Raw genomic sequence first — 13,647 nt, forward strand, 5'->3', positions numbered from 1 at the left:
TAGTTTGGAAGCCATAATTGCTGTCCAAGTCATAAGTGCTGTCCAAGTATGTCTTGAGGGAAGTTTGGGGATATCTTTGAGCAATATTTAATCTGCTCTCACTTTCCATCAGCTTCTATCCCCTTCAGCCTGTTTGAATTTGAAGTGCACATACACAGTAGCCAAGAGGGATCCTGACCTTAGATCCCAAGAGGGATCCTCACCATTACCCGGGATGTGCTTGGAAATCAAGGTCTGGCCTTTTCCTGTTCCTTACCAGTGCACGACTTCTGGTCCTCCTCCAGTCGAAACCCGAAGTTACAGGTGCAGACTGGGCCAGAGCTGGTGTGGTGGCACACGTGGGAGCAGCCCCCGTTGTTGGCTTCGCAGCTGTTCACAATCTCCATCTCTATCCCTGGAAAAGGCAGCCTGATTAGGATCCTGTGGGACACATCTGCACACACCGTTGGCCCCTGCCCCCCCCGGTGCCGAGCCCCCACCAGCTCCTGGCACTGCATCCCTGCTGGAGAGGGGGATCTGCAGTGGGAAAGGATGGAAATAGCTCAGCACAGAGGCCACTGCTGGGCTGGGAAGTGGGGTATAAAAAGAAACCTCTGGATCTCACGCAGCCTCTTAGGGACGGGGTCGTGGAGCAGGCTCTGGACAATCTCTGGGATGAACAGGCTGCGGATGAAACTGCTCCCACTCCTGCCAAGCAGCAGCGAGTGCTGCCAACCAAAAGTTGGCTCAGCCTCAGAGCAGAGCTGTTGTGGTGCCAGGGAGAAATGGGAGCAGCAGAACACAGCTAAGTAGGGAAACATCCAGATGCCTACAGCGAGAATCGTTAGCTCCTGACATGTCAAAAGTGGTCGGCACAAACATCAATTGCAGCCATAGATCATCCGAGCTTGGCAAGGTTTCTGTAAACTTGTCTAGTTAATTAAGCTTTCTTAAACTAAAAGGAACTTGTTTCATGGAGCTTTGACTCAGTCCTGAACCTCAGGAAAACAATTTCTGCCTTCAAGAACACTGAGTTTTTCGTGCATTCAGGCCCGAGGAGGATGAAAGAAAGGGAGTTTGATGCTTCCCAATGGATCTGTGCTTGTCAAAAACAAAAGCTGTGCCACAGTGGAAGACTTTTTCCAGATTTCACAGCATGACTGTCATCCCTCTCTGCCCTTTTCTTATTAAAGCAGCACAAACAAGGTTTTGCTTAAAAGAAACGTGCTAGGAAGGGCAAGGAGAAACACCTTTCATGTGGAAAGGCTGCTTTGCTGACCCCAGGGCAATGTCAGTGCTGATGGTGTGAGATTGCCTGGGTCCCTAAGAAGAAAGCTGTGCACATATTTAACCTCTTAAATCTCATGTCATCACCCTGGTGCCCCAAATTGCTCTGTTTAATGCCTTTCAAGACCCATTTATGGCCTGCAAAGCCTTGCCCTCATACCCTTGCCAAGCTCCAGCAGGGCACAAGGGGACCCTCACAGCTCCCAGTAACACCAGCTGCCAGTGCTGGGACTGCCACGGTGGCTGTCATCTGTGAGTGGCTGGTGGCTCTGGCTCAGCCTGGCCCTGCTGGCGTGCACCAGCTGCACGAAGCTGTGAGGACAGCCCGGCTCACTCTTGCATCACAGAGTTTATTTCTTTCCTTGATGGGAGCAGATGTGATCCCTTCACTGGCTCAGTTCCTCCAGTGACACATCTGCAGCTGACTGAGCCTGTCCAGCAGAGTCCCCAAGAGCAAACTCGGCTTATTTGAAGCCAAATGGCTCCAAATCAATCGCCTTAACCAGCTAAAGTGGCTTCGTGGTGATTTTAAAAGATCAGACCAAGATTTTAATCTTGGTGGGGGAGTAAACAGCCCCATAACTTCTTGTGAAATCCTTCAGCAGAGGATTGCCACAGCTCGGCCCTGGGGATCCCCAGAGGGCAGCGACAAACACGTGGCTGCAGCAGCCCAGGTGTGCTCTGTCCTGCTGGGCAGGGCTGAGCCCGCAGTACTCACGGTAGCATCGCTTGCCATCCGCCCCCAGCTCGTAGCCCGGGTTGCAGGTGCACTTGAAGGAACCCCGGGTGTTGAGGCACTGGTGTGCACACATGGCCAGCCCCGTCAGGCACTCGTTCACATCTGGGAGAGGGAGAAAGCCGTAAGATTCGGCTGGACCTGAAACGTCCTTCCAAAGGGACTGTTGTGTTAGTTGAGGTCTGCACTGGTTTCTTGCACCCTGAACTCTTCATTGGGGTCCAGACCAAATAAGACACAGAGTTGAGAGTTTGGAACTGCTGTAAAGCTTGCCAGGAGATTGGATCACATGACAGTGGGGCATTCACAGAATCACAGAATCAATTAGGCTGGAAAAGACCTTTGAGATCATCGAGTCCAATCTGTGACCTACAGCTACCTCGTCACCACACCCTGGCACACCGGCCACATCCGGTTTATTCTTGAATTAAGAACAAAAAGTAGTGACTCCACCACCTCCTTGGACAGCCCATTCCAATGCCTGATCACCCTTTCAGGAAAGAACTTCTCCCCAGTGTCCATCCTAAACCCCTCTGGAGCATCTGTCTCTTGTTGTCTGTCGAGCACGGCTCCTGCACAGACGCCACCTGAGCCATCCAAGGGAAAGCACGTGCTTCCCTCCCTTCTGTTCACACTGAGCACTCCCTCGTCCATGAACACAGTGGTTTTCCTCCAGGGGAGCTCTGCAGGGCACTCACCTTGGCAGGCCTTGCCATCAGGGGCCAGCTGGTAGCCGGGGTGGCACTCGCAGCGGGCGCGGCCGTGGTGGCTGTGGCAGCGGTGCATGCAGCCCCCGTTCCTGTCAGCGCACGGGTTCCTCACTGCAGGCAGAGCACAGAGCTCGGGTCACTCCACACAGATCCTGCCCCTTGTGGCACTGTGGGGGAGCAGAGCACAGAGCAGCAGGAAAGCCTGCAGACTGAAAGCCTGTTCTGCACCAGGCAGAAAATCCCTGCTCCACCCGTTCGGGAGGATTTCCACGGTGTGAGATCCTGCAAAAGGCTGGTATTAAGCTGGGTTAAACCCTTCCAGCAGAAGCTTGGCACAGGCACATCCCTCTGCAGTGATTACAGAATAAGTGCTGGCAGTTTGCTCCAAGTTCTCCTACCCAGAGGTTTGCCAATCTCTGACCTGCCCCAGGACTGGGACAGATGCTCCAAACCCCACTGACTGCTGCGTTTGTAATATCCCAGTTGCTCCTTTTGCCACAGCAACTTCACAGCTCAGGACTTCCCTCCTTCCTGCATTTTGAATGCCAACTGCTATGAATGAGAACAACCTTGTGTTCTGTCCCCTTCAGCTTCTCTCCCTCCTGAGCCAGGAGCGGGTCAGCCAGAGAGGGACAGGATCCCACCCCGCTGCCACACTCTGCTGTCCCTCCATTCCCACAGCAGCCTGTGCCTTCATACAACTTCATTTTTGTTGGCTACACTCCTCCAGCTCTCCCCATCCCTTGGAATAAGCCACAGGATATGTCCATGACAACAAAACACACAGAGTTTTTACTGGAAATCCCCCAGTCCGATGTGCTGAACATCTGAGCATCCCCACCCCGCAGCTCCCAGCTGGAAGCCGTGGCTCCCCAGCCCCCCAGGCGTGCCCCAGGGACTCACAGATGCAGCGTTTGCCATCCTCGTGCAGCTGGTGGTTGTGCCAGCACTGGCAGCGGTGCTGGGCCAGGGTCACCTGCACACAGTCGTGCTCACAGCCACCGTTGTTCAGGGCACACGAGTTCAGAGCTGCGAGGCAAAAGGACACAAGGTTTGGCACAAAAGAATCAATATCAGAATCATTAGGTTGGAAGAGATTTCTGAGATCATCAAGTTCCAACCCAACCCTGACCTCAACTAAACCCTGGCACCAAGTGCCACATCCAGTCTTTTCTTAAACACGTCCAGAGATGGTGAATCCACCACCTCCCCAGGCAGACCATTCCAGTACTTTATTACCCTTCCTGTAAAAAACTTTTTCCTCATATCCAGCCTATATTTCCCTCGGTGCAGCTTGAGGCTGTGTCCTCTTGTTCTGTCAGTTGCTGCCTGGAGAAAGAGACCGACCCCCAGCTGAGCACAGCCACCTTTTGGGGAGTTGTAGAGAGTGATAAGGTCACCTCTGAGTCTCCTTTTCTCCAGGTTAAACAACGCCAGCCGTTCCTCACAGGGTTTGTGCTCTAAGCCCCTCACCAGCCTCGTGGCCTCCTCTGGACGCGCTCAAGTGTCTCAACATCCTTCCTAAACTGAGGGGCCAGAGCTGGACACAGCACCCAGTGTCCATCCTAAACTGGACACAGCACTCAATGTGTGGCCTCAGCAGTGCCAAGTACAAGGGAAGAATGACCTCCCTGCTCCTGCTGGACACACTATTCCTAATACTGGCCAGGAGCCATTGGCCTTCATGGCCACCAGGGCACACTGCTGGTTCATATTCAATCAGCTATCAACTGAAAGGACGGCACCTGCATGAGTGAAGGGCACCTCTTACACAGGACCAGGGCAGACTGCACACACTCAAAGCTGGTGAGAATTTAAGACTAGAGCACATTCAGTGACAAGGTCATGGCCAACTCAATGAGCAAGGAGGGTGTTAAAAGGGAGATGTTGCTGCAAAAGCCTGTGGGCAGTGCAGGAGAGGTCACCCACCACCATGCCAGGTGGGCACCCTGCTCTTTCAAGGCAAGATCAGCTCGACAGTGTTGGGTAGGAACTTTAAATGGTTCTTTCCCCACCACAGGAGGCTCCAGCTCTCTCCCTGAAGGTGATTCCAGGACACAGGGAGCCAGGTCAGGTCCTGTCCAGCACTACATGGGAGGGAAGCAGGTTTCCTGCCAGGCATCCGCCCTTTCCAAAGGGCACCGTGTCAGCAGCCAGGCTTCTGTGCTCTTGCTGAAATTCCCATCCTTTTGTTCCAGGACAGCCCCTGCAGGTGGTTCAAGCCATTGCTGCTCAGGCAGTTGTGCTCAGGCACATTCAGGTTTTCCTGTAACAAAAACTGAGTTTCTGGCTCTGTGGTGTACAGAAGTCACCCATCACGCAGGGTGAGGCCCAGCAGGTGCTGCCAGTTCTAGGAACACTCAGGGAAAAATGTAATAAGATGCATCCTGTGTGTCCATACCTGGACCAGGTGTAACAACCCCCAGCTCAGGGCTCTGACCAGGAGATTTCTGTGTGGAACCTGGGGCACGTGGGGCCCCTGATGCTGTGACCAGCAGTGTCACCCAGACAGAGCACATGGAGGTACAGCAGCAGGAGCTCTGATTTCATCCGCAGTGCAGGCAGGACTGGGAATTGAGCTTCCAAACCAGAGTTCCTGGCCGTGCCACAGCATTTCTGTGTGGCCTTGCGCAAGGAGCCTGGAGGATCCCCAACAGTCAGGAAACAGAAGGTTCTGCCTGGGCTACAGCACAAAACAGACCCCGTGACCCAACACGTGGACTCCTCACAAGCCTGCTATCATTAATCAGCCTGGGAACAGCCTCCTCTTCCTCCTCCTCCTGTGATCTGGGATGTCTCTGCAGGGTCAGCAGAGAAGCGGGATGTTTAACTGGGATGTGAGCACCTTGAGAGCAGCCAGGGGAATGTGTCAGAAGCTTTGTTTTTACTGAAGCTCTCCAGGACCATCGACCTCAGATCCAGGAGGAATTTGAGCTGGGAAACAAAACAGGGAAGGGCTTTCTGGAGCTGGATTCATGGACTCTGGCAGGGAAGTCATTGTGGGATAATGACATGCCTCCAAAGCCACCCAAGACCCTTCTTAGAGCATTGGATGTCTCCTGAGCTAACCCACCCAACTCCTCATGCACTGAGCTTCTCCAAAGAGAGGTGTCCCTTAGGAGAATTGGGAAATTGGCCTTTAAACCCTGTTCTGTCTCTTAGGAGCCACCAAAGTGTCACAACCCACTGGGCTGGTGGAACATGGCTCAACCCAGCCGTGGCTCCCATAAGCTGAGCAGAATGATGAGCTGCAGTCTCACACGTTTCTGGCCTATTTTTCAAACTCCAGAATGAACTAATGTGCTGGCTCAGAGGAATCTTATAGGAAAGCTAAAAATACCTCTAATGAAAACCATCTCTCCCCAGGCTGATCCTTCAGGTGATCACAGTGCCCTCCACAACCTCCAGAGCTTTGGAAGCAGGAGAGCCTGGAAAGCAGCTGCCAGCAGAAGTCTTTGCTTGTAACACACCTCTGAATCCCAAGGCAAGTTGGGTCCTTGCTCTTGTACATTAGTGAAAACAAATATTTGGCTCAGGATAAAAATAAAGGCAAAAAATTACATATTTTCATTTTTTTTTTCCGCACACAATTCCCCTAAAAAAAAAAAAAAAAAAAGCTTTAACTCAGAGCTGTGGATTGCTCTCATTCCAAAAGTTAAAAAAACTCAACTTCTCATTTTATGCCTCTAATTAGATAAACAACGTTTGGGGGAATAAAAGCAGCTTGACAGGGTCAAGATTTTGCCATACAAAACATAAGGCTGGAGCAAGAACTTGGGGTTTATGTTAGTTGTGCTGGCATTGTTTCCCTTAATCCATTTGGAAGGAAAAAACAGAAATACTCAACGTTCCTGAAAAGCTCTGGGTCAGAGTTACACTACTCAGGCTCTAGCAGAGATGGGTGGTCATTTAAAAATATTCCAATATATTTAAGTGTTTAATAACATATATTCAAAAATAGCCATAAATAATGTGCTTGTTGGCGAGCTTTTTTTTTTTATTTTTTTTTTTTTTATTTTATTTTTTTTGAAATAAAAAAGAGAAGCAGTCAAACAATGCTAATGCCTGCCAAAACATTCCTTCATCTGGGAAAAGCACTGGGCCCACATGGAACAAGCCAATGCATTTTATGTCTAAAATAACCTCCCAGGATGCAGTTATTGGGATGAATTTGAAGTCTTAATAATGCCCTCCTTCCAAACTCCTACAAGACAACTGAAAAAAATCAGAAGTCTGGGTTCTTCAATGCAAGACTTCAGGAGAGAGAGCCCATGTGAGGCTGGGTCTCCTTAGCTGGCTCCTCACAGAGTCACAGCCAAGCAGACCTCGCTGCTGGCCTTGTTTTAATTACTGCTCGGAGTTTTTATTCTGTTTACAGAACCACTCTAAAAATATTTCCATTCCCAGATGCTTTGCCGAGCTTAACATTTCTGTGACAAGGCTGCCAAGCCCAGTGTCATCCTGTACATCACACAGATTTTTGTAATTACAGCTCAGACAGATTTTCCACAGATGATATTTCAGTGTCTGCGAGAGGGAGGTTCCTTCCAGCCCCGCTGTCTGAGGGGAGTGAAGTGCTGCTGGAAGATGCTGCTCCCAGATTCTGACCCTCTCAGGCCTGGGAAATGCATAAAGAGGGATGGAAAGGAGTTTTTTGCTGCTGACTACACTCGGGAAGCGGATCTGTGCAGCAGCAGCCTAACACAGGAGTTGATTTAATACCTGATCTCTGCACCCACCAGCTGCCCTTCTGACTTCTCCTCTCTCTTCTCACTTCTCTTTCCTGTCTCTCACCTTTCCTTCAGATCCAAGCGATTTGCCACCAGAAGCAGCAAGCTGATACCCTAAGAGTGACTGTGAGCAGCTGTAACCAGAACTGAGCAGGATGTTCCTTCTGCAGCATCACACAAACACCATCAGTTCTAAGAAAAGGCTGAAACTTGTGTGACTGGGCAAAGAAAAGGTCAAATTCCCTAAAATGCGCGAGTTGTCTGCAAAATGAAAAGCCCCACCAAGCACACGTGGTCGCTGACTCCCTGCACACACAGTTCAAGCCCACACAAACCTCCTGGCACGGTCCTTCTGTTCATGATATCACCCCTATTGCTGAGATCCCTTCATCTGAAGTTCTCCTAATATAAATGGGGACCCATCATGTTATTTGATTTATCCTAACCTCAGACAACTTCCAGAAACATGTTGTGTGTTAATCCAGACCATCTCTCTGCTCCTCAGGCCAACAAAAGCAATTGGCTCCCATTAAACCCCTCTGCCTGGCCTGCATCCCTCTGCTGAAACAGTGGAGAAGGACCTGGAGATGTCAGCTTCCTGCCTGCTGCCCATGTGGTTCTGATAAAGAGAGAGGTGATTTCAGGACGCCCAAGGCCTCTCTTTGTTCTCTTTCACTCGCAATGGAAGCGGCTGCTCCTTTTCTCCCTCTCTCTGCAGCGATCTGAACAAAGACACAACAGAGGGATCCTGCCCAACGGAGCTGCAGAGCACCAGCAGTGACTGAGAGAAGCACACAGGGAGGAGGTTTTAAGGCATTTTTGTGACCTCCTGAGACACAGCCTCAGGTACCAGCTAGCCCTGGAAAGCTGCCCTAGCCACGCCGGCACACTGTGGGGGAATTCTGGAGCTCCAGCTCAGCGTTGCCGACCCATCATCCCAGCCTTTGTGGGTTTTGTGGGGACCAGAAAGCATTTAAAGAGTTAGATCTGTGATTTGACAGCCCTTAACTAGAAACTCGACTGCAAAGGCTTCCTTCTGTCTCCAGAACACTCTTGCTGAGGCTTCCTACAGGAGCTTCCTACAGCCCAAATTTGTGCTTGTCCCAGCGTGGAGCTGCGAGCTTCCCTGAGCAGAAGGACAAGGGAGGGATGGGAGGATGGATGGATGCTCACTGTCTCCAGTTCCCTTCATTCCTGGCCTATTCCCTAAATCCAGTGGCAATATTTTGTGTTTTAACAGCACAGAATCTCTACAGAAAATGAGAGGACATCCCGGCTTGAAGAGGAAAACCGCTTTGAGCAGTTACCCCAAACCCCTCAGAACGGACCACAAGGCAACCTGGCGTCTGTGGGTACAACAGGACAGCCACAAACACCAGCAGAGAAGCCACCTCTGAGCTCTGTTCTGAGCTTTTGTAAGGAAAAGATGTTCCACCCCTCCTCACATCTGGTTCAATGGGTTAGTACAGAGCTCTGTGAAGGTGTGACCAATACACACGGACAGGCACAAATGTGTAAAGAGAAAAAGCCACCAGTCCCGAAATGAGAAAGCCCCTCTTTAGACCCTGCTCTGTTGATATTTTAGAAACATTATTAGATAATTATGCACAAGGAGGTTTTTCTTTGCCCTGCCCGGTCTGCTTTGCTTTCCTGGGAGCTCTGGATCCCAGGGGTACCAGCGCCACAAACTCACTGCAGATCCTGCAGGGTCCTCTCCCCAGAGCTTCAGGAACTGCCCCACTCACTCCTATGGATCAGATTTCATGAACAGAGACCCCTCACTTTTGGCAGGCAAATTCCAGCACTGCACATTATGGCAAATACTTGCTCACAAGTTTAATGCAAAGCAGGTTTGCAGCGCTGGGCACGGGCAGCAGGAGCAGGGCAGCCCTGCCTGGGTCCTGTGGGAATGCTCAGCTACACCAGCAGGGAAGCCTGGAGACTGAAAGAAAATGACAGAAATTCCTCTTAAAGAAGAGATTCCTCCCTAGAGTGATCCATTTTATGCTTTCCCTGAAAACTGTTCCACCTTCTGGGGCCGGCGCTGCCGAGAATTCCTAATGTCAGCCCATCCCACGTTTTATTCTGCAAGGCACAGGCGGCTGCAGGATCGCTGCACACCACAAGAAAGGGAGCAACATATTCCAGAGAAAATTAGGAGATGACAGACCACAGCACACTTACATGTGAGCAGCAGTCACCCTGACACGAGTGTTGGAGCAGCAGCGGGCTGCCAGGCTTGGCTTTGTCCCTAATTTGCCATCCTTTTCCTCGTGGATTTTTCCAGTGAAATATGGGGTGCCTGGGGACCTTAAATCTGACTTGTTTGGGTGTCATTATGTACTGGAGCCAGCTGTGGCCAGATGTGCATCAGTGCAGAGCTGGGCACGGTGGGTACAGCTTCCCTGGATGGGTTTTTCCCAGCTCACGTCACCATTCCCAACTGGAACACACAGGCTCACACAGCAGACTCCAGAGTATGACTGTGTTCCGAGAAAACCCAGCAAATGGTCTCTGCAAACACCATCGCCCGGGAATTCTTTCCACTTGCATGAAAATATCCCTCAAATAATGGAAAAATGTGTCAAATGAAGCTCTGGGGGAGAAGTGGTTTAATTAAAACAGCCACAAATGCTGGAGGAACACTCCGAGTTCCACTCTGAGCCTCCAGTTTGGGGCAGGCAGACAATGACATTTCAAGGAATTGGCCCCAAAATCAGCTGCAGGGCAAACCTGGTGCCTGGATGGTGATGTTTGGACAAGCACCACGCAAGAGGATGCAGGACCAGCATCCCAGAGAAGAAGGTTTTGGATTATTACGGCCACAGTTCCTTACACAGCCACACTTATTGTCACTTGTTTGTCACATCTGCTGCCCACAGCGTGGGCTGGGGAAATACTGAGGTCAAAACGAAGCCTGACTTGAAATTTCTCGTAATTTTATTTATATATCTGTTCTGAGAATGCCATATCTGATTTATCCTGAATCAAAAGCAGAGGCACCAAAGCACTTGGGAGTTACTTCTCCTGAACCACAACAAACTCAGGGACAGCAAAGCAGCCCCATTTGTAGGTGACCACATGGAAGAAACACCGAATGTTTTGAACCCAGGGACAGAAACCGTGAGGGACGAGACAGGGACAGGAGCAACACACAACCCACCAGCATCATTTCATTTTCCAGGCACAGAGGATGGGAGGGAGAGAGGGAACCAAGGTTTTCTGTACACTGCCGTGGATTTACTGGTAGGAGAAGGGGTGCAAAGAACAAGAGAGGAAATTTCCAAGGAATTTCTGGGGGAGCCTTACCGAGGCAGGTCCTGCCATCCGTGTGCAGGCGGAATCCAGGCTGGCACTCGCAGTAGTAGGAGCCCAGGGTGTTCACACACCGGTGCTGGCAGCCCCCGTTGTGCACCTGGCACTCATCAACATCTGCAAAAAAAAACAAGGGAGAAGTGGACAAAAACTCAGGGGAGTGGACAGGAGGGTGTCTGAGCTCAGGAATATTTACCCTCCGTTGCCCGACTCTGGATGTGAGGAATGAATGCAAAGGGAACAAGACTGGCCATTTTGTCATGTTCAGTCAGTCAAGTTACTTGTGAAATTCCAGGGACAAACCTGGTGAACGACAACCACAAAAACCCGATCTTATTTGTCAGTCAGCACAAACCATCCTCATCTGATCACCTGACAATGGTCACAGCTCCCACTGACTCCAAGATAATGGATTAATTCATGTTTTACACTTCTGTGCTTGTCAAAGGAAATTTCAAGTTTCTGAGGCAGATTTCTTCCAGTGCCGTAATCAGAAACATGGAGATGATGTGGACTGAGCTGCACAGTTCCTTCATTCCTGCCATTTGTGGGTGTGCACAGGTGTGCACAGGTGTGCACCTACACGACCTTTCAGACAGGAAAGGATCAGAGAGGGGGAAACCAGATCTCACCCACATCAACAGCAAAGCACCCAACCAACCATCCCCTTCCCCATGGAGAGAAAAACCTCTGCAGCTTTGGGTCTCTTCGTGTTTCTCTCTGCACTTTCTGCACCTCCAGCTCACCCATGCCCCTCCCAGCCAGGACGGCCCCGAGCCGAGCTTAGAGTTCCCATCTCCGTCCCATCCACGACTGTTACTAAGAAGATAAAGAAACATTTCCTGAGTGAATCACGGCAGGGCGGGGACCCGGCCGTGTCCTTGCACGCCAGAGGTGCAGGAACGTGCCCAGCCCTGCGCCCGCCCCGGCAGCGCCCCGTGCCCCAGCCCAGCTCTGCCGGGCAGGCAAAGGGCACAAAAAATGAAAAAGGAGCAACGCAGCCCTGGCTGAGCCAAATTTTACGTTCATCACTTTAACTGCCAAGAAAAATCAGCCAGCAGCAAGGGAAGGTCCGGGGTCAGGGATGAAACGGGAAGCAAAGTGGGAAAGGTGACGCCTGTCTGAGTCGGTGTTTCTGAGCTCTGCAGTGATAATGCAAAATTACCCACGCTTAAAACATTAAAACCTAAAGCTCAGAGGTCATAAAAACTCTTCCTGTCCCAGTGATACCCAGGGAAGCCCCAACCTTGTCTTGGGGTGTCCTGCTGCACTGGCTGTGCTGAGCTCCTCCTGCAGAGCTCCCACTGCAGCTGTCTCTCCATCAACCCAGCAAAAAGCTGATTTCTGTAATGCCAGCCCTTTGCTTCATTCAGTGGACTGAGCCTTTTAGGAGGTTTTGCTATTTTCTTCCTGTTTTTTCCAAGACACTTAATACTGAAAGAAAGGAAAATGAATGGATTTTTGAGGTGAAACATAAGCTTTGAGTGATGCTCTCTGAAGAGCGAGCCAAAGCCAAAGTGGCTTTTCAAGGGGAAAAATGTGATGGCATGAGTCTGAGATGCTGGTCAAAGCAACCTAACTCTGATTAAATCATTTTCTTCTGCACACACTTGGGATACTGCAGAGCCCTGGAGCCCCTGAGGCACTCCCTACTCATCTCTGTGGGCAGGATTAGCTATTAATACGCAGAACTGGCTCTATTCGGCTGCAGAACAGGAAAACTGGGGTTTGGGAAGGTTTTATGTAGCATAATAAAGTTTTTTGGTCTGAATTTAAATGACTATTCCACTGCTTCCCTTCAACTCTAATCTGAAACCGTAGAAAATTTACTGTCCAAGAAACTTAGTGATGTGTTGAGTAAACTTCTTGCTTTCACCCCATTACTCACACTCAGTAATTTTACATCTCCTCTCTCCGTGTCTCCTCTTCCCCTTTTGTACTTTTCACCCTCTAAATCTCCGTGATTCCAGAGGGCTGTCCCCATCCCAGCCCCCTCCTGGCCTGGGAGAGCGGCCAGTCCTTCCTCACGCCGTGGCCGTAGAATCACCCATCACCTTCCCTGCCACCACCCCCACATAACCCAGCCCATCCTGAAGCCTCCCTGATCTCCTCTGCAGCTCCAGGGAGATTTTGGGGCACCCTGCACAATGGTATGACCAAAACAAAACTGTCCCCAGGGGCAGTGAGGGGACAGATCCACCAGCCAACCCTGGCAGTGGCAGCATCTCCAGGCGCGCCCAAGGCTCACCAGTGAGGGAGGCAGCAGGGAATAGGGAATAGGGACTGGGAAGCAGCAGGAGGTACTCCCAGGGCCAGGAGGAGCAGCTCCGTGAAGGGTCACGTTGCCCCTGGTGCAGGTGCTGGCAGCAGGACCCGGAGCCCTACGTGACACTGAGTGAGCTGCGGTTCGTGGCACGCCGGGGTTATTTTCCTACTGGAGAGCTGACAAAATCTGGTTGAAATTAATAATACCAAAGGAGAGAAAATGAGAAGCATACAGGCTTCTCTTCAGCTGACTCTGAGCAAGCCAGAGCCATGCCAGAACGGAGTTTGCCAAGCCCTGCTCTGCATGCACAGGGCAGTGGGTACCAGGCAAAGCCAACTGAGGCAGGAACACAGCAAGGGCTGGGGAGTGGGGCTTGGATCACTGGGCAGGAAAATCTCTCTGCTGTGTAAAGAAACTGGAGTTCTTCTGCAAGGAAGGCTCATCCCAGCCTCTTCCCTGAGCAGAAACAAACCCTGAAACCTCAGACATGGACTGACACAGGTAATAGAGAAATCAAACATAGGGAAGATGAACACAAAACCAAAAAAAAGGGGCACAGATCCAGGAGATGGCTTTGGCTGGCTGCGCTCCCTGAACACACACAGGTCCTTCCAGAAGGAATAC

General features: G+C 50.9%; 1 protein-coding gene across 1 annotated transcript in view; it reads right to left on the minus strand.

The window, feature by feature from the left end:
* MEGF6 (multiple EGF like domains 6) overlaps positions 1–13,647 on the minus strand; it is a 79,417-nt gene that overhangs the window by 21,584 nt on the left and 44,186 nt on the right. The window contains exons 4-8 of the mRNA XM_066202901.1: positions 10,752–10,874; positions 3,616–3,741; positions 2,701–2,823; positions 1,985–2,107; positions 257–394 (exon numbers count right to left, since the gene is read on the minus strand). Of these exons, the coding sequence (XP_066058998.1) occupies positions 257–394; positions 1,985–2,107; positions 2,701–2,823; positions 3,616–3,741; positions 10,752–10,874 (633 nt within the window). The remainder of the gene's footprint in view (positions 1–256; positions 395–1,984; positions 2,108–2,700; positions 2,824–3,615; positions 3,742–10,751; positions 10,875–13,647) is intronic.

Source organism: Chamaea fasciata, unplaced genomic scaffold (assembly GCF_029207755.1).
Source record: "Chamaea fasciata isolate MVZ Bird 193981 ecotype frontalis unplaced genomic scaffold, bChaFas1.0.hap1 SCAF_23, whole genome shotgun sequence".
NCBI classification, from domain to species: Eukaryota; Metazoa; Chordata; class Aves; order Passeriformes; family Sylviidae; genus Chamaea; species Chamaea fasciata.